Source organism: Delphinus delphis, chromosome 9, assembly GCF_949987515.2.
Source record: "Delphinus delphis chromosome 9, mDelDel1.2, whole genome shotgun sequence".
NCBI lineage: Eukaryota > Metazoa > Chordata > Mammalia > Artiodactyla > Delphinidae > Delphinus > Delphinus delphis.
This window is the reverse complement of record NC_082691.1, coordinates 24432608-24454746: the sequence shown is the minus strand read 5'-3', so window position 1 is coordinate 24454746 and position 22139 is coordinate 24432608. Positions and strand designations below refer to the sequence as shown.

At 37.0% G+C, this 22139-nt stretch overlaps 1 protein-coding gene across 4 annotated transcripts in view; it reads right to left on the bottom strand.

The window, feature by feature from the left end:
- Positions 1–303: 303 nt before the first annotated feature.
- Positions 304–22139, bottom strand: part of GNAI1 (G protein subunit alpha i1) — a 90303-nt gene continuing 68467 nt past the window's right edge. For all 4 annotated transcript variants that reach the window (XM_060020320.1, XM_060020319.2, XM_060020321.2 and 1 more), the window contains exons 7-9: positions 15820–15949; positions 14631–14784; positions 304–2376 (exon numbers count right to left, since the gene is read on the bottom strand). In XM_060020320.1, coding sequence (XP_059876303.1) covers positions 2186–2376; positions 14631–14784; positions 15820–15949 — 475 coding nt within the window. In that variant the 3' untranslated portion in view covers positions 304–2185. The remainder of the gene's footprint in view (positions 2377–14630; positions 14785–15819; positions 15950–22139) is intronic.

The following is a 22139-nucleotide window of genomic DNA, read 5'->3' as shown; positions in this document are numbered from 1 at the left end:
ATTAAATGAATGATGGTGCAATGACAAAGTCAGAGGGTGAGAACTTGTTGGCAGGGAAAATGATGAATTTGGTTTGCACATACTGAATTGGAGCAGGCAGTCACTTCTCAGAAGGGGGTATCAAGCAGGCAATTCCAAATGTGGTACCACATCTCAGGAGGAAACTTGGGGCAGGGAAAACTCAAGCTTCTGGAGTAGATGAAATTGCAGAAGGACAACACAGAGAAAGAAGAAATGAACACACAATAGACTGATACTTAAATGCTAACGCAAAACATGTATTAGCCAACAGGTTTGTAAAATTTTAAAAATTCAAATTTATTAGGTTTTATTAGTAACACAATTACACAGACTAAAGTTCAGGAATTCATCAATTATGGTCACCAATATGTGCTTCTTGTGGCGTTTTAAACTTATTTCTCATGATTCAAATTGACTTACAGGATAGTTGAACTTCATAGCTTCATAATATGAATACAACAGGTCTTCCATCCATAAAATTAATGAAAACATATCTTTCCTCAAAGGCACATAAAGAATCTAAACTAACACATTTGAAGAATTTTGTTAAGAAATTTTTGAATTTCTCTACATTACAGAGAAGAAAAACAAATCCCCAAAATGAAACGGTTATACACACACGCGCGCGCGCGCACACACACACACACACACACACACACACACACAAAACCACAAAGAGACTTCAACAGAATGAGAGCACACAACTAAATTTAGAAACTACTTACCCGTGAAGCTTACTGAAAGACTAACTTTTTCAAGATGAGTAAAAAAGAGAAGTAGGGTATGGAATGCTATTCACTTTGCTGAAACAAGGTCATACAGACACACCATGAATAATTAAAAATGACTATCAAAATTCAGTTATCTAGCAGAAATGTAACACTTACTTGAGGATACACACAATCACTGACTTAATTAAATCCTGCTACTCATTTTCTAAGTGTAATTGCCCATTTCATTCTCAGAAATAATAGCACAGTTTAAAAAGAAATAATACAAACTCAGGCAAGTGGAGGCAATTTGAATAATCTAAGGGAAAAAAGTAATTTTAACATAGCGTGATAATTAAATTTGAAACTAGTTACTTACATATATGAATTTAAAGCTTGCATTTTATCATCAGCAGAATATTCAAAGATCTTTCTTGTTATCTTCTAAACAAGGAGCTATCATGTATAGTAGGTACAAGGGATTTCCCAAAGGAAATACGCAAATGAATGTCTCAAAATTCATTATGCTAACTTATTTTTTACCCACAAAAATGCTCTCACACCCACCTAAACTTAGTTATAAATAAGTGTATAAAAATCTGGCATCACCTTTAAGGCAATGCATGAATACCATCCAAATATTAAAATTCAAAGTGAAAACAAACCAACCGAATAAAAATTAAGAATTTATAATAAGTCTGTAAGTATATCCTCAAAAATCTGAAATTTGTTTTCAAACCAAATCTAATGTAGAATCAGATTAGCATGCATTCTTAAAAGAAAAACTGAAATGCATACGATGTTTAACTGATCCAAAGGCAGGTATACTCCTCCACTTCAAGAACGTTTCAATGAAACACATTAAATTTAAAGAACAAATCATGTTATTAAAATAGTCTGTGCAATGTTTGTACAAATAACATTTTTATGATTACAAGTATACATATAATCAAGACAGGGCTGCAATGTGTCCTAATATTAATTACTGTACTTAAAAATTTACAGGATATGAACATAAATAAAGCTGTTTAAAACTGGCAAACATAATAGTCTTTCAGTACAAAGTACTTAATAGTTCTGTTATTTCCCAAGCCATCACGCTAAAATCATAAGTTGCCACTCTTAATACCTAAAAGTAATGTGGAAAACTAAAGTCATAAATACATGTATACATACATTTGCATATTTACACTTACACAGAAGTCATCAGTACACCAGAGTCCAGCTTTAACACTGCCCTTATTTTCACACTGCAGGACCACCTCTCACATTTAAGAAGGGACCTTCCATTACTTCCAGTTAAAAAAAAAAACAACAAAAAACCAATTTTGGTCAGGTCCCAGATGCGTTTCCCATATACTACATTCTGTGTTGCTGCAAGACTCTAGTGTAGAGAGATCCACATATAAGTACTCATTTGGTATGAAAATGCATTTTACCATTTACTGCAAAACTCAGAAGAGACCACAATCTTTTAGATTATTTTTTATGATGACATCTGTTACAGCATCAAAGACAAACTGCACATTCTTGGTATCTGTGGCACATGTGAAGTGGGTGTATATTTCCTTCGTGTCCTTTCTTTTATTGAGGTCTTCAAACTGACATTGAATATATGCAGCTGCCTCTTCATATGTGTTTGAGCCTGATATGGGAAAAGGAAAGAAACATAAGGCGAAGTTAAAATGAGTATACCACTAAGCAACATGGACCTTAAAATACTGACATCAGTTTCTTATGTGTAAAATATGTGGACTCTATAATCGTCCTTGCCCTTCGAGACTAAGAGAAACTATTTCTTCTAAGTGAAGAATACCCAATGTTAATCACCCTGTAATGACTATAAGTTACCCTTAAAAACAAAAACCAAAAAAGCACGGTATTCCATGTTCCCCATGATCTTTGTTCCTGCCTCAATCTCCAACTGTCAGAGTCCCTTTTTTTCTAGCCCCTTACACTCTACATCCCAACATGGTGGCAGCACACTATTTCACTTCTAAGCCTAGTGGCTGGATCAAGAAATGTTGGCCAATGCTGATCGGTATTTTTTATTCCCCTTCCTATATATACATTAATTAGCATTTCTCAGTTTTTGTATTCAAAAACTGTACAAGGGTCTACAATGTGGTTTGTGCCTATGAGGTTACAAAAAAGTGAATGACACACTTCTGCTTTCAGGTGACTGAAGACTCCTGAGTACAACACTTTGATACTTGGCAGTATCTAAAGATAATCACACATACTCTGTGACCCAAGAGGTCAGTTTCCCAGATGTGTCCTTGACAGAACTATATACATATGTTCACTAGAAGACACATAGAGACTGTTAACAGCAGAACTTCTACTTTAGGAAACCACCCAAAAGTTCATTAACTGTAGACTGGCTACTAAATCCTGGTATATATTCATACAATGAGCTGCCATAGAGAAATGAGAATAAAAGAACTACTGCTACACACAATACTATAGATGAGCTTCATAAACATACTGTTGAACAAATGAAGGCAGACACAAAACAGTATATACTGTAAACAACTAATGTTTAGAAAACAAGTTTGGAAACAATCAAAATTAATCGATGAAGACAGAAGTCATAATAGTGGTTAACTCTCTGTGTGAGTAGGTGGGTGGATGGAAGTTGATCAGTTAAGACTGGGGAGGGGCATGACAGGGTTTCTGGGGACCTGGAAATGTTCTATTTCTTGACCTGAATGGTGCATATTATCAGTGTTTTCACTTTTTAAAATTCAGTAAGTTTCACATTTGTGTTAAGTATGTATCTATATACTTTATCTCTATAGTTCATATATGTATACATATGATACTTTAATAAAATGTTCCTTTGAAAAAAACTGTTAATTCTGTCTCTTGCAGTAATAACACAAAATTATATGCCTGGACTTCAAGGTCCTCTGTTACCCAGCCTGCTTGGTAAAGCCATTCTAAGACCCTCTGTTCCACATCTGAGGCTCACTGCATGTCAGGAGGAAACCTGTATTCAAAGTACCACCTGTGTTACTGCAGTGCTTTCCCTCCCCTGTACTTCACCAGCTGTTATCATAGCTTGGCTACTCTAAGTAATGCTGCAATGAACAGAGACGTGCATGTATCTTTTCCAGAAAGTGTTTTCATTTTCTTCAAATAAATACCCAGAAGTGGAATTGCTGAGTCATATGGTAGTTCTATTTTTAATTTATTGAGGAATCTCCATATTGTTTTCCATAATGGCTGCACCAATTTACATTCCCGGCAATAGGGTACAAGGGTTCCCGTTTTTCTACGTCTTTACCAACGTTTGGCATTTCTTTTCTTTATGATAACGGCCATTCTAATGGGTGTGAGGTGATAGCTCATTGTGGTTTTGATTTGCGTTTCCCTGATTGTTAGTGATGTTGAGCACCTTTTCACGGACATGTGGGCCACTGGTATGTCTTCTTTGGAAAAATGTCTATTCAGATCCTCTGCCCATTTTCATAGTGAAATTGTGTTTTTGTTACTGACTTGCATGAGTTCTTTATACAGCTGGCCTTCTGTATCTGTGGGTTTATAACCAGCAAACATGGAGGACCAACTGTACTATGCCACTTTATGTAAGGGACTTGAGCATCCGTAGATTTTGGTATCTATGGCAGGTCCTGAAACCAATCTCCCAAGGATACTGAGGGATGACTGTACATTTTGGATATTAACCCCTTATCAGATGAATGTTTTGCAAATATTTTCTCCCATTCCTTAGGCTGCATTTTTATTTTGTTGATGGTTTCCTTTGCTGTGCAGAAGCTTTTTAGTTTGATGGTATCACCCAACTTGTTTATTTTTGCTTTTGTTGCCTTTGCTTTTGGTGTCAAACTTAAAAAAAAATCACGACTGTCAAGCTTACTACCTGTGTTTTCTTCTAGGAGTTTTATGGTTTCAGGTCTTACGTTCAAGGGTTTGAGGTCTCACGTTCGAGTCTTTAATCTGTTTGGGTTTATTTTTGTGTATGGTGGAGAAAGCAGTGCAGTTTCATTCTTTAGCATGTGGCTGTCCAGTTTTCCTAACACCATTTACTGAAGAGAGTTCTTTCCCCGTTGTATATTCTTGGGTCATCTGTCATAAATTACTTGATCATGTATACATGGGTTTACTTCTGGGCTCTCTATTCTGTTCCTCAGATATATGTGTCTGTTTTTTATGCCAATACCACACTGTTTTCATTACTGTAGCTGTGTAATATAGTTGGAAATTAGGGTGCACAGTGCCTCCAGCTTTGTTCTTCTTTCTCAAGATTGCTTTAGCTTTTGGAGTCTTTTGTGATTCAGAATTTTAGGACTATTCTCTTTCTGTGAAAAATGCCATTAGAATTTTGAAAGGGATTGCACTGACACTGTTAGACAACTGTAGGTAGTACGGACCTTTTTAACAATATTAATATTCCTCCAATCCATGGGCATGGAATATCTTTCCATTTATGTGCATCTTCTTCAGTTTCTTTCATCTATGTTTTAGTTTTCAGTGTACAGGCCTTTCCTCTCCTTGGTTAAATTTATTCCTAGAAATTTTGTCCTTTTAATGCAACTGTAAATCTGACTGTTTCAGTTTTTCTTATAGTTCATTACTAGTGTTATAGATTTTTGTATACTGATTCTGTATCATGCAACTTTACTAAATTCACTGATTATGCGTTTTAAGTTTTTTTGTGAATCTGAGATTTTCTATGTATAATACCATGTCTTGTGCAAACAGTGACAGTTTTACTTCTTGCTTTCTGATTTGGATGCCTTTTTCTTGCTTAAACTGCAGTGACAGGACTTGTAAATACTATGTTGAATGAAAGTGGTGAGACTGGGAAACCTTGTCTTATTCCCTATCTTAGAGGAAAAGCTTTCAACTTTTTACTGTTGAGTATGATATCAGCTATAGGCCTTTATTATATCAAGGTACATTCCCTCTGTACCCATTCTGTTGGGTTTTTATGCTAAATGGATGTTGAATTTTGTCAAATGCTTTTTTTTTTTGCATCTGTTGAGATGATCGTGTGATTTTTAGCCTTCATTTTGCTTTGCAGACAGTGAACTATATGCTTGCATAGTTGTGGTGCAATGATCCTTTTAATGTATTGCTGAATTCAGTTTGCTAATATTTTGTTGAAGATTTTTGCATTTATGTTTATCAGGGATATTGGCCTGTAATTTTCTTTTCTTGTGGCATACTTGCCTGGTTTTGGTAACAGGGTAATGGTGGCCTGGTAAAATGAGTTATGGAAAAGGAGAGAATGCTTCCAATTTTGGAAGCGTTTAAGAAGAACTGCTAACAATTAATTCTTTCTTTTGTGTTTAGTAGAATTCACCAGTAAAGCCATCTGGTCATGAACTTTATTGGGAGGTTTCTGATTACTGATTCAATCTCCTTACTAACATAGGCTGTTCAGATTTTCTATTTCTTCATGATTCAAACTTGGTAGGTTGTATGTTTCTATGAATTTTTCCATTTTCTCTAAGTTGTCAAAATAAGTTTAAATTTTATCTCTTAAGTTGCTAGCAGACAACCATATACTCTACAAATCAAATTTTAACTTATTAAATCATAATAAGGTTGGTACTTTGAAATTCTAAAGCAATAAACAATGTCTTCTTGACTCACAGAAGCTAATACAACCTCTAAATTAAAAACATGTTTTGAGAAAACAGCTTGCCCTGAGTGCATGGCTCAATTTGCTGTAGCTATTGTGGGCAGCTAGTTAGATTACTGAATCCCTAGAACTACAAGATACATTCCTCAACTTGATTTTATGTTTTGGAAAAGAATGACTAGGGGGAAGGTGACAGATATTTTCTAACGTGATAGAACTGTCTTGAATAAAGGTTAAGTACAGATGATAATCTGGTTCAATACTGGAGAACTGGGTGCCTGGTGATATAATTCAAAGGGAGATAAAGGAGATTTGAATAAAAAAAAAATAACATGAATTCAGTTGGAGTCTCAGGTGCTAAAAAACAGGGACAGATTCAACAAGCAGTTGGAAATGCAAGCCTGAGTCTCAACAGAGAAATTAGAGTTGACAACTGAATTTATCATGCTGAGAATAAATATGACGATGAAAGAATGGAGTGCTAGAAGATTATAAGACTACAGATGGAATCTGGTGAAATGCCAAAATGTAGACAGATAAAAAGAGGAGAAGACAGGAGCAGAGAGAGGTAGGGGATCAATCAAGTGAGTAGTCTGGAGGCTACAATGGGTTCTCCTATAGCAAACATAGCCACAGGGATTAAGAGTTGAGGGTGCAACAAGAGCTGACAGCATCAATACTTAGCGTGTGCAATGAAGTTTTTAATTATAGTCTTAACACTGGGACTATGAAAGAATTATGTAATACTCTCCTTGCTCACAGAGCCTGAGATCAGTGATTCTTATTAACTTGACAACATACGAGAAACATTTTGAACACAATGCGTACCTGGCAAAAAAAGAGCTAACAACTATCTTCTTGGCTGCTCTAAAAATCCCTGTAAGTATGTAATATCTGAGGATTGATCTGGGTCCTCTGATAATATTAGCACAAAAGGGCTACTTCACAATAGAAAATGACAAAGATGAACTGAAAGACAGGAAGGTAAAGGCCAAACGGAGCCACCTTGATTCTGGGGAACTTCAATCTTGGAATTAGAACTATAAATAATTTTATTCCTATAAAGCACGAAAAATGTTTCTGAATAAGGTGACTTAGGACACTGACTTTCAAAAAGAAAACAAAACTAAGTTAATTCTGTGCAATTATTTCAAAGTATAACTTTGCGATACATAGAAAGGGCTGTAGTAATGAGAGGAGGATCATACTGATGGGAGACCCTCCTGCTTTGCCTCCACTGAAAATATATAATTAAATGTATTCTGGTTGTTAATGTCCTGGATGCAGGAGTGCAACAGACTTGGGTCTGGATTTGGACTCTATTGCTTCATTAAATCACAGTGCTCTCACCTACGTAAGTGGGATGTGAAAGCACTGATATCATATGGTTGTTTTAACACTGCCTGTGAAAAGGCAGTACAATTTACTGAATACAAAATTGACAAATTTTGTTTATGATGAAACAAATTCCTGCGACTTGGGCAGCAGTGGGGGAAGCCGGATTCCATGACAGCAACAGCAGGGATCATGGCAAGAATCGCGGCTTGAAGGCTGCCCCGGGTGGTCTCATCTTCCTGCAGCTTGTAGACCCTCAGGCTTAGTGGAGCTGTTAACAGAGGCGGCGGTCACCCGGAGCAGCAAGAGTAGCACCAGCAAGCTCCTTCCCCTGGAACTACACTCAGCGTCGCGGCATCAAGATGCCATTTGTCTCCGTGTGGCTGACAGGGACTTGGCGCCTGGGCCTGGAGGCAGGCCTGAGCCGCTGAGGTGGGAGAGCCGAGTTCAGGACATTGGACCACAGAGACCTCCTGGCCCCATGTAATATATCAATCAGCGAGAGGTCTCCCAAAGATCTCCGTCGCAACGCTAAGACCCACATCCACCCAACAGCCAGCAAGCCAGAGATCTCCATCTCAACTCCACCCAAAGGCCAGCAAGTTCCAGTGCTGGATGACCCATGCCAATCAACTAGCAAGACAGGAACACAACCCCACCCGTTAGCAGACAGGCTGCCTAAAATCTACTAAGTTCACAGCTATCCAAAAACACACCACCGTACGCCGCCCCTCCCACCAGAACACAGGCACCAGTCCCCTCCACCAGGAAGCCTACACAACCCACTGAACCAACCTCACCCAGTGGGGGCAGACACCAAAAACAACGGGAACTACGAACCTGCAGTCTGCGAAAAGGAGACCCCAAACACAGTAAGTTAAACAAAATGAGAAGACAGAGAAACACACAGCAGATGAAGCAGCAAGGTAAAAACCCACCAGACTAAACAAATGAAGAGGAAACAGGCAGTCTACTTGAAAAAGAATTCAGAGTAATGATAGGAAAGATGATCCAAAATCTTGGAAATAGAATGGAGAAAATACAAGAAACATTTAACAAGGATCTAGAGGAACTAAAGAGCACACAAACAGTGATGAACAACACAATTACTGAAATTAAAAATACTCCAGAAGGAATCGATAGAAGAATGATTGAGGCAGAAGAACAGATAAGTGACCTGGAAGATAACATAGTGGAAATAACTATTGCAGAGCAGAATAAAGAAATAAGAATGAAGAGAATTGAGGACAATCTCAGAGACCTCTGGGACAACATTAAACACACCAACATTCGAATTACAGGGGTCCCAGAAGAAGAGAAAAAGAAAGGGTCTGAGAAAATATTTGAAGAGATGACAGTTGAAAACTTCCCTAACATGGGAAAGGAAATAGTCAATCAAGTCCAGGAAGCACAGAGAGTCCCATACAGGATAAATCCAAAGAGAAACATGCCAAGACACATATTAATCAAACTGTCAAAAATTAAATACAAAGAAAATATATTAAAAGCAGCAAGGGAAAAACAACAAATAACATACAAGGGAATCCCCATAAGGTTAAGAGCTGATCTTTCAGCAGAAACTCTGCAAGCCAGAAGCGAGTGGCAAGACATATTGAAAGGGATGAAAGGGAAAAACCTACACCCAAGATTACTCTAGCCAGCAAGGATCTCATTCAGATTCGACAGAGAAATTAAAACCTTTACAGACAAGCAAAAGCTAAGAGAATTCAGCACAACCAAACCAGCTTTAAAACAAATGCTAAAGGAACTTCTCTAGGCAGGAAACACAAGGGAAAACATCTACGATAACAAACCCAAAACAAATAAGAAAATGCAAAGAGGAACATACATATTGACAATTACCTTAAATGTAAGCAGATTAAATGCTCCAACCAAAAGGCACAGACTGGCTGAATGGATACAAAAACAAGACCCGTATATATGTTGTCTACAAGAGACCCACTTCAGACCCAGGGATACATACAGACTGAAAGTGAGGGGATGGAAAAAGATGTTCCACGCAAATGGAAAATCAAAAGAAAGCTGGAGTAGCAATTCTCATATCAGACAAAAGAGACTTTAAAATAAAGAATGTTGTAAGAGACAAGGAAGGACACTACATAATGATCAAGGGCTCAATCCAAGAAGAAGATACAACAATGGTAAATATTTATGCACCCAACACAGGAGCACCTCAATACATAAGGCAGATGCTAACAGCCATGAAAGGGGAAATCAACAGTAACACAATCATAGTAGGGGACTTCAACACCACACTTTCACCAATGGCCAGATCACCCAAAAAGAAAATAAATAAGGAAACATAAGATTTAAATGACACATTAAACAAGATAGACTTGATATTTCTAGGACATTCCATCCAGAAACAACAGAATACACTTTCTTCTCACGTGCTCATGGAACATTCTCCAGGATAGATCATATCCTGGGTCACAAATCAAGCCTTGGTAAATTTAAGAAAATTGAAATCGTATCAAGTATCTTTTCCAACCACAATGCTATGAGACTAGCTATCAATTACAGAAAAAAGTCGGTAAAAAATACAAATACATGGAGGCTAAACAGTACAATACTAAACTACCAAGAGATCACTGAAATCAAAAAACACCTAGAGGGCTTCCCTGGTGGCGCAGTGGTTGGGAGTCTGCCTGCTGATGCAGGGAACACAGGTTCGTGCCCTGGTCTGGGAGCATCCCACATGCCACGGAGTGGCTGGGCCCGTGAGCCATGGCCGCTGAGCCTGCACGTCCAGAGCCTGTGCTCCGCAATGGGAGGGGCCGCAGCAGTAAGAGGCCCATGTACTGCAAAAAAAAAAAAAAAAAAAACAACCCTAGAAACAAATGGCAATGAAAACACAATGACCCAAAACCTATGGGATGCAGAAAAAGCAGTTCTAAGAGAGAAATTTATAGCAATACAATCCTACCTCAAGAAACAATAAACATCTCAAATAAACAACCTAACCTTATACCTAAAGCAATTAGAGAAAGAAGAGCAAAACCCCCCGAAGTTAGCAGAAGCAAAGAAATCATAAAGATCAGACTTAAATGAAAAAGAAATGAAACAGAAAGATCAATAAAACTAAAAGCTGCTTCTTTGAGAAGAAAAACAAAATTGATAAACCATTAGCCAGACTCATCAAGAAAAAAAAGAAGACTCAAATCAACAGAATTAGAAATGAAAAAGGAGAAGTAACAACTGACACTGCAGAAATACAAAGGATCATGAGAGATTACAAGCAACTCTATGCCAATAAAAGAGACAACCTAGAAGAAATGGACACATTCTTAGAAGAGCACAACCTTCTGAGACAACCAGAAAGAAATGGAAAATAAAAACAGACCAATCACAAGCACTGAAATTGAAACTGTGATTAAAAATATTCCAACAAACAAAAGCCCAGGATCAGATGGCTTCACAGGCAAATTCTATCAAACATTTAGAGAAGAGCTAACACCTATCCTCTCAAACTCTTCCAAAATATAGCAAAGGGAGGAACACTCCCAAACTCATTCTATGAGGCCACCATCACCCTGATACCAAAACCAGACAAAGGTGTCATGAAAAAAGAAAACTACAGGCCAATATCAGTGATGAACATAGATGCAAAAATCCTCAACGAAATACTAGCAAACAGAATCCAGCAGCACATTAAAAGGATCATACACCACGATCAAGTGGGGTTTATCCCAGAGATGCAAGGATTCTTCAATATACGCAAGTCAATCAATGTGATAACCATATTAACAAATTGAAGGAGAAAAACCATACGATCATCTCAATAGATGCAGAAAAAGCTTGTGACAAAATTCAACACAAAGTTATCATAAAAACTCTCCAGAAAGCAGGCATAGTGGGAACCTACCTCAACATAATAAAGGCCATATATGACAAACCCACAGCCAACATCGTTCTCAGTGGTGAAAAACTGAAACCATTTCCTCTAAGATCAGGAACAAGACAAGGCTGTCCACTCTCACCACTATTATTCAACATAGTTTTGGAAGTTTTAGCCGCAGCAATCAGAAAAGAAAAAGAAATAAAAGGAATCCAGATCACAAAAGAAGTTAAACTGTCACTGTTTGCAGATGACATGACACTATACAGAGAGAATCCTAAAGATGCTACCAGAAAACTACTAGAGCTAATCAATGAATTTGGTAGAGCAACAGGATACAAAATTAATGCACAGAAATCTCTTGCATTCCTATACACTCATGATGAAAAATCTGAAAGAGAAATTAAGGAAACACTCCCATTTACCACTGCAACAAAAAGAATAAAATACCTAGGAATAAACCTACCTAAGGAGACAAAAGACCTGTATGCAGAAAATTATAAGACACTGGTGAAACAAATTAAAGATGATACTAACAGACGGAGAGATATGAGAGATATACCACGTTCTTGGATTGCAAGAATCAACACTGTGAAAATGACTACGCTACCCACAGCAATCAACAGATTCAGTACAATCCCTATCAAACTACCAACGGCATTTTTCACAGAAGTAGAACAAAAAATTTCACAATTTGTATGGAAACACAAAAGATCCAGAGAAACCCCTTACCTAAATGTAAGGCCAGACACTATAAAACTCTTAGAGGAAAGCACAGGCAGAACGCTCTATGACATAAATCACAGCAAGATCCTTTCTGACCCACCTCCTAGAGAAATGGAAATAAAAACGAAAATAAACAAATGGGACCTAATGAAACTTCAAAGCTTTTGCACAGCAAAGGAAACCATTAACAAGATGAAAAGACAACCCTCAGAATGGGAGAAAATATTTGCAAACAAAGCAACTGACAAAGGATTAATCTCCAAAACATACAAGCAGCTCATGCAGCTCAATACCAAACAAAAAACAACCCAATCCAAAAATGGGCAGAAGACCTAAACAGACATTTCTCCAAAGAAGATATACGGACTGCCAACAAACACATGAAAGGATGCTCAACACCACTAATCATTAGAGAAACACAAATCGAAACTACAATGAGGTATCACCTCACACCAGTCAGATTGGCCATCATCAAAAAATCTACAAAGAATAAATACTGGAGAGGGTGTGGAGAAAAGGGAACCCTCTTGCACTGTTGGTGGGAATGTAAGTTGGTGCAGCCACTATGGAGAACAGTATGGAGGTTCCTTAAAAAACTAAAAATAGGACTACCATACGACCCAGCAATCCCACTACCTGGCATATACCCTGAGAAAACCATAATTCAAAAAGAGTCATGTACCACAATGTTCACTGTGGCTCTACTTACAATAGCCAAGACATGGAAGCAACCTAAGTGTCCATCGACAGATGAATGGATAAAGAAGATGTGGCACATATATACAATGGAATATTAGCCATAAAAAGAAATGAAACTGAGTTGTCTGTAATGAGGTGGATGGACCTAGAGTCTGTCATACAGAGTGAAGTAAGTCAAAAAGTGAAATACAAATATTGTATGCTAACACATATGTATGGAATCTAAAAAACTAAACAAAAAAAAAGTGGTTTTGAAGAACCTGGGAACAGGACAGGAATAAAGACGCAGCTGTAGAAAATGGACTTGAGGACACAGGGAGGGGGAGGGGTAAGTTGGGACGAAGTGAGAGAGTGGCATGGACATATATACACTACCAAATGTAAAATAGATAGCTAGTGGGAAGCAGCCGCATAGCACAGGGAGGTCAGCTCAGTGCTTTGTGACCACCTAAAGGGGTGGGATAGGGAGGGTGGGAGGGAGACGCAAGAGGGAGGGAATATGGGGATAGATGTATACGTATAGCTGATTCACTTTGTTATACAGCAGCAACTAACAGCATTGTAAAGCAATTATACTCCAATAAGGATGTTAAAAAAATAATGCAATAAATGTAATATTTCACTGTCACATTTTTCAACCAAAAAAATTCTTGAGACCTTTTTTTTTTTTAACAGTGAGGATGGAGTGAGGGTAACTTGTATCAAGCTAAATTAACCAAGCTTCATAATGTTTAGATTTAGAGATGAGATAAACTATTGGTAGTCAAACTTTTTTTTTTAGGCATCGAACTTTCTTCATTAAAATAAAATAAAGCCTTATTCAGAAACCCAATATGCAAAACAGATGAAAGCTAAATTACTCTGCCTTAGGGAGGGAGAAGTTGAGTGTGGAGGGGGGCAGGGGGTGGGGGGTATCACTGTTCCTTGCACCCACTTTCAATAGCAGCCAGGGAAGTGTTCCAAGGAACTAAACTTAACCAATGTTTTAGCCCAACTTCTGATTTCACAGATGGGGTAGTGAGACCCCATTAACTGCCTTGTTCAAGATCAAAGAGCTAATTATGGAAAAGCCAGGACTGCATCTCAGGTCTCCTTTTCTCACTGCAGACCATTTTACACAGTAGTAAAATTAAAGTACCACTAACAGTCTCATTACCAAAGCCTGGATTTCTTGTGAAACCTTTCCTGACTCCCCTGAGGAGTTAGCTAACTCACAGACTCCTTTCTAATTTTTCCCCCTTCCAATTACTATCCATGTTCCTTTGTACTCGTGTGCTGCACTGCTATTGTGTATTTGTTTGTTTAGGAGTACCTCTGTCTTTGACATTAAGTCAGTGACCAGAGACACATTTTATTTATTGTGCATCACACAATACCTGACATAAGATCTGTTAACTGGATGAACCAATCAATACCGTAAGTTTATGAAGACTTGGAGTCATCATAGAAAATTATCTAACAGCTTTTCCCTAAAATGAATGTTATTTTCAATCATCTCACCCACAACTCAAGGAACTACTTGTGCTTGAATGCAGTTTGATAAATAATTTCTCTTAAAGGTTAAGAATTACTAAGCCAAAAGATTCAAATCGACAACTGAAATCTTGCCTTAGGGGACGTTCGCTTAGAAATATACGAGCTGACAAGTTATCTACAGAAAGTAAAATACCTGCATATTCTGGATAGCATATGGTGAGAGGGCTCTTCTTGATTTTTTCTTCGAAGAGATCCTTCTTGTTTAGAAAAAGTATAATAGATGTATCTGTAAACCATTTGTTGTTACATATGCTGTCGAACAACTTCATGCTTTCATGCATTCGGTTCTGTAATAGAATACAGCCAGTTTGTCATAATGGCAAGGATTTTAAGAAATATTACTTTTAAAAAATGAGCGTGGAGAAAAAAAGTATGGTAATACAATAGAACTTAGCTGAAAAATAGGTAACATCCCACAAAAACATATTTTTGCCATTTAAGAACAAGCACACACTTTGATTTTAGGCAAGATGAGTGTCTACATCACTCATCACTCAACCAGTACTTGCTGAGTGCCGGCAGCGTGTCACTGTGCTGCAGGACCCTGAGATCTAGAAATGCAAAGTGCAAACGTTTCAAAGGAGACCTCATTATTACAGAGTGAATTGAAGTTTCCATTAAAAGATAAGTAGAGTTTTCTAAAGATTAATAAATTAAACTGAAAAAGCTGAAACACAATTAGCCCAATACCCTAAATATAATGGTATATGAGGGAAGGAAACCTCCAATTCCTGTTTCCTGCCCTTCCAGTATCTGTGGTTTCAAAAAGGGCACTAATATATTTTATAGTGCCAGAATGACAGAAATGAACATGTGCACTACACCTACTGCATGATAATTGTATATAACTTATTTTAATAAAAGAAGCTGACACTTATAGCTTTTTTCTAATTAAAAATATTTTCCCCAGATTAATGGTACACTGAAACACATCTGAAAATTACATGACAGTAGCAAAGTATAACAGAGATCAAGGATTACTGAGCTGGCAGAAGTAATAAGAAAAATAAGCCTTGGACTATAATGGAACTAACTTTATTTTCATTTAGTATGTAGATACCAGATCTCATAAATGCCTAGTTATTAAGCAACTAGGGTTGAGGTGAGATTAACTTTTTGTGTTTTCCCTTTTTTCAGGATCCATCTGTTCTTTGTATTCTAAAAGGGAAATATACTAAACAAAAGTTAGAGAAAACAGCCTGAACTTTCAATTAATTTAGGCATTAGTATGAATTCTTCAAGAATTTTTCACAGAAAAATTCTTGGCAACATCTCCAGCTCTTCATATGCCATGCTCAATCTTTAAAAGTGGTTCTACTTGCCATTTCTTCATCTTCAGCTAGAACCAGGTCATAGTCACTCAGTGCCACACAGAAGATGATGGCGGTCACTCCTTCAAAGCAATGAATCCATTTCTTCCTCTCAGATCTCTGTCCTCCCACATCAAACATTCTGTAAGAGGAAAAATAATGAGTTTGACATCACGCTGAATGTTCAGAGGCTCTGAGGAGTTCTATAAAAATCAACAAAAAAGCTCCAAATCGCATAGGGAATGTGGGATGGAAAGAAAGGAGAAAAGGATTTTATGGGAGGTATATAATGTCACAAATTGATTTTCACAAAGGAAAAAAAGTCTGCTGGTTTTTAAACCATTTTGTTTTTATCTCACAGTAAAACAAAACAAAAAACCCAAAATACCCTAAAAAAAAATAACACATTCATTAACATATGAGAACACTTTAGAACAGAACATGAAAACAAATACAAAAGAAGGGGCAGCACTATAAGAATGCAGAGATAATAGAATACATTCAATTTGCTAAAGTCACAGAACATTAGAGGCAGAGAACATGGTCCCCTCATCCAACTACAAAATGTTTTCTCTCAGAAGCAATACAGCAGATGTAAAGGAGAAACCATCCCAGGTAACAGAAGCTGGGCAAGCAAGTCATATTTAAACAGGGGCAAACAAGCTGCCTAAATTAAAAAGTAAAACCATGGTATAGAAAAAAAAAAAAATGAGATGAGATAAATGGATGGCCTACTGAATAGTCTGAAAATTAGGACTGAAAAAACTCAATTTTTACATGATACACAACAGTAGACCACTGTAGGTTACTGTACAGGGTAGTAACACAAACAGTATAAAAACAATAATCTTCCTCCTTTCCTTGTAAGAGTTTAAGTTAAGCACAAGTTGAAATTCACATAGATTACGTTATGCAACCTAGAAATAACCACTTACATAATGGAAACACCATGCAAACTGGTACATTTTTAAAGGCTCCATTTATCTAGATACTGCACTAATTAAAATAGTCCCTATTTAATTCTCAGGCAAAAAGAATTTTCCCTGTAGAATAGTTTTGGCCTATAAACCAAATCTGAGTACATAAGATCTGTACTCATTACAAAAGTGACTAGTATTGTTACTTTTATCATCATTTAAGTGCCATTCTTTCTATTAGTTTAGCTAGTAAATTGTTCATTAAGTTTAAGTATGCTATATAACAAAATGATTCTACTACACACTAAAATGGGTAAGATATAAAAAGGACAGCTGGTAATAAAGATCAAACAAGAACAAAAGAAATTAAAATGATTACCCATTTGTTAAATTGCCAAGGAACACAACTGGAAGACAACTTTACCAAAAAGATAATATATTTTAGCTAACTCCTCTGATCAAATGTCACATATTTCCTGACCACTCCATGTAAAATAACAACAAAACCCACGCTGTCCCATATTATCCCTCTGTTGGTGGCTGGTTTTATGTGTCAATCTGGCTAGGCGATCATACGCAGCTATTTAATCAAACACTAATCTGGGTGCTGCTGTGAAGATATTTTCTGGTTATGGTTAACATCTATAGTCAGTTGATTTTCAGTAAAGGAGATTATCCTTGATAATGTGGGCAGCCCTCATGCAATGAGTTGAAAGGCCTTCAGAGCAAAAACTGAAGTTTCCCAGAAGAAAAAAAAAATTCTGCCTCAATACTGTAACATCAGTTTCTATCTGAGCCTGCTGTCCTGCACTACAAACTTCCAATTCGCTGGCACCTACAGTCACGTTAAGCCAGTTCCTTGAAATACACAGAACCTACTGGTTCTGCTGCTTGCAAGAACCCTGACTGACACAAATTTTAGTAGCCAGAGTGGGGTAATACTGTAAAACGAATTCCCAAAACTGTGGAAGTGGCTTTGGAAATGGGTAATAGGGAAAGGCTGGAAGAATTTTGAGTTACTTGACAGAAAAAGCCCAGAATGCCTTGAAAGATAGTTGGTTAGAAATACGGATATTACAGGTGATTTTTTTTTTTTTTTTTTTTTTTTGCGGTACGCGGGCCTCTCACTGTTGTGGCCTCTCCCGTTACGGAGCACAGGCTCCGGACGCGCAGGCTCAGTGGCCATGGCTCACGGGCCCAGCCGCTCCGTGGCATGTGGGATCTTCCCGGACTGGGGCACGAACCCGCGTCCCCTGCATCGGCAGGCGGACTCTCAACCACTGCGCCACCAGGGAAGCCCCTACAGGTGATTTTGATGAGACTTAGATGCAAGTAAAGAGGATGGTAGAAAAGCTTCTATCTTAGAGAATGAATATATATCATCATGAACACAATGTTGAAAGATATATGAATGTTAAAGATGTTTTTGTTGAGGTCTCAGAAGGAAATGAGAAGTATATTATTGGACACTGCAGAAAAGGTAATCCTTGTTATAAAGTGGCAAAAACTTGGCTTAACTACTCTAGTGCTGGGTGTAAGGTAGGACTTGTAAGAGATGAACCTGGATATTTAGATTTAGCTGAGAAAATTTTCAAGCAAAGAATGCAAGGTACAACCTTGGTTCTCCTTGCTGCTAAAGTAAAATGCAAGACGAAGGAGAGAAACTGAGGAGTGAACTAATAAGCAAAGAGGAACCAGACCCACACAGGGAAGAAGGCCAAGGACTGGAGTGATATGACCATAAGGCAGGGAACACCAAGGATTGCTGACAACCACCAGAAGCTAAGAAGAGGCAAGGGAGGATTCTTTTTTCGAGCCTTCAGAAGGGGCACAGTCCTGCTGACAAACTGATTTTAAACTTCTAGCTTCAACTATCAAAGAATAAATTTCCATTGTTATATGCCACTAGTTTGTGGTAATTTGTTACAGCAGCTTTAGGAAACTAGTATATCCCCGCCATCTTGCTTTATTTCTCTTTGTAGCAATTATCACCCCCCAAATCCTCAATAGTTATTTCATCTCCTCTCCTCCCCCATCCCTAAAACAACATAAAGGCAAAGACTTTGTTTTGGCCATGTTATAGCCCCTCCGCTGGACAAACACACGCACTTCATAAACATTTGTTGAATGAAAGAATGAACAGTGTCTACAGAATATTTTAAAACACTTTCAATCAATAACTTTCAAAACACTTTCAATCAACTATTTTTTACCAATGGCATTTTTCACAGAACTAGACCAAAGAACTTTAAAATTTATCTGGAAACATGAAAGACCCCGAATTGCCAAAGCAATCTTGAGAAAGAAAAACAGAGCTGGAGGAATCAGACTCCCTGACTTCAGACTATACTACAAAGCTACAGTAATCAAAACAGTATGGTACTGGCACAAAAACAGAACTATAGATCAATGGACTAGGATAGAAAGCCCAGAGATAAACCCACACACCTTTGGTCAATTAATCTATGACAAGGGAGGTAAGAATATACAATGGAGAAAAGACAGTCTCTTCAATAAGTGAGGCTGGGAAAACTGGACAGCTACATGTAAAAGAATGAAATTACAACATTGTCTAACACCATACACAAAAATAAATGGATCAATAATAGGTTAGTTTTACCATGTTGAAGATCCAGACCTTCCAGTTATGCTGTGGGAATGTTAAATATAAAAGCACTTTAACTTGATAATCAAGTAATATGAATACAGAAGAAATCTTCAATTTATTTAATGTAGAAATGAATGAGGGTCATTCATATACTGGTCATAAAGAACCTTTAATCTAAGCCACTGCTTCTCAAACTTTAGTGTGCATTAGAATCACCAGGTGGGTAAGTTGATGCTGCCGATCCGGGGACCACACTTTGAGAATCACTGGCCTAATTCATAAGTCAAGGAGCAAAAATGACTAAGAACTAATATGACAAAGGATCAGACTGTGCACAGAGCATTTTCATTATTTCACAAACACAGGAGAATTATCTTCAAATTCTGAACTTCTGTTTCTTTAACCCAAAACAAAGCAAGATTATAGTATGTTCTCCTTCATATGAAAAGATGAGACTTTTGACCGGTATCAAATAGGGAGTGAAATTGCGTTTTCTTAGGTTTCTCTTTTTAGAGGGAGCAAGGGGAGGGAGGGAAGATAGAAGGGGATATATTGGCTGTCCTGAGCTATGCTGTCTTACCCTCAGACTGTCATCTAATTCCACTGTGACCAAGACTGAGACAATTCTAGTTGACCATATATAAATACCAACCCCATAAATGACATTCCACCCCAAAACCAACTGCACATTACATTACTAAAGAAAAGGAATAGAAACATGTTATGATGATTTTCTAATAGAAGGGATGCTTTAATTCTATATTCGGCAAAAATATAACAAGATAAAACTGTTAATCCTTTAAAGCAAAATAATCCTCATAGACACTTTCCATAAATGCCTAGTCACAGAGGTGATAATATAAAGTTATAGTGCCTTATTGCCTCAATTTGAATTTGTTAATTCCCATACCAAAAAATAAGTGAAACTGAAATTTTGTATCAGCAGTTAAAAATCAGACAATGAATTTATACCACAAAACACACAAAATGATTAAGCACACTCGAGTTTCCAAGTAGAATTATTCTAAGTATATTTTTGCCCTCATTCTTCTGAGGCTCACTTAATATATAAAAAGCAAAGTTGGAACCATATATTAGCAATGATAGTAATTTAACAGAATTCAAATCCAAAATAAGACAAAGTTTATTTGAAGTTCCTGACAGACCTATGTTTATCTGTAAGCCAGCAAGTGAAAACAGTAACTAAAAACATCCTGTGAAATTTTACCTCACCCAAGGAGACTAAATAGAGCAAGGTAAGTGGACTTCCTGGAAGGATCATGATGACAGACAACTCCTGATGTTGAAATCGCAACTTTGAGAAACCTAGGCTGGAAGTGAAGTGTATGGTCTGGAAGCGAATGTTCAGGGCGCATCTACTGAAGAACGAAACTGAATTTTACACAGTTAGATTGCCCAAGGCACCAAATAATTGATGTGACATTTACCTTTGCCGTTTCCCATCATTTACAGAGCTCACACCTCTATGTTTCCTTTTATAGACAGTAACCATTTTACGTATAAACCTCTGACAATGAGCAAGATTGGAACAGTCTGTTAAGAATCTTAAACAAGTTTGCCCTTACCTAACCAGGGGCCTACGTCCAGAATCCTTACTTGCTAACCCTAACCCCATGCATTTCCTCCTGAAACTTCATGGTTAGGATAAAGTCATCATCTGAACGTAACAATTTAAATTTGCTATAGAATATGGTCTTAGAGCAAGGTAAATAGAAACCAAAAAAAACCCAGAATTTAAGGAGTACTAGGATTAAAAAAAGACCCAATAAAGCTTAAAATCTAAGAGTGAATTTCCTTATAATTAAAATCACTTTATAATTTTTAAATACATCTGGCAACAGTTATCAAATAAGACAAATCAGATTATTTAAAATAATACTATTTTAATATTCCTCAGTTTGGTTATTTAATATTCTCCAAATAGTAAGCAAACTATAAGATTTTAATAAGAGATCATACCAGCAGGGAAAGGAAAAAAAAAAAGCCCACTGACAGCAAAAAAAAAAAAAAAAGAAAACAGAAAAAAATTAAAAGCAAATGCAAAACAGTACCATGTTACAGTACCAAAAGTTACACGGTCAGATAAACTAATTATGATCTATATCTCTGTTTAAGAAAGCAGGGCAATGTTTGTTTTTTTGGAGGGAAGCTGCCAGGGAAAACTGAAATTAAATTTTAGTTTTCTGGAAAACTTAATTACATTAATCACTGAATGTGGGATAATGTAGTGATAAATGATAGTAACAAATGTATTATGTTTAAAATACTTATGGAGAGAATCAGAGGTATAGTTGCATATATTTAGCTGTGCTCCCCACAACTTGTAATATTGAGCTTGTTTACGAGGTGAGATGATGAATATCTGTTTTTAATCTTTCACTAGGAGCCTTTCTTTAAGATGGTTTCAGAAATTCTGCTTTACTATCATACTGTTTCAGAGCACTGGAGTTAACTGAAGCAAAATTCAGCAGTTTTTCTCATACTTTGAAAACTGTTACTTATTGGAAAAAGAAAAACATAGTTCTGTAAATCTGAATGCAATGTTTAAATGAACTTCCCTCAGCCCAGTTCATTACACAATGAGCGGACTACACAAAATGAACTCCAGATTCCCTTTCATTCTAAAGGCTACCACTTAGTGCTTCTCTGTTCAGACTTCAGTTAAGTTATAGTACACTGTAAATGAAATGAACATTTTTCATCATGAAATAGTACAAACATGAGTTTGCATAAATAAAAATCTTCGTGAAAAATTTTAAAAAGGTAACTTTTAAAAATATTTCCAT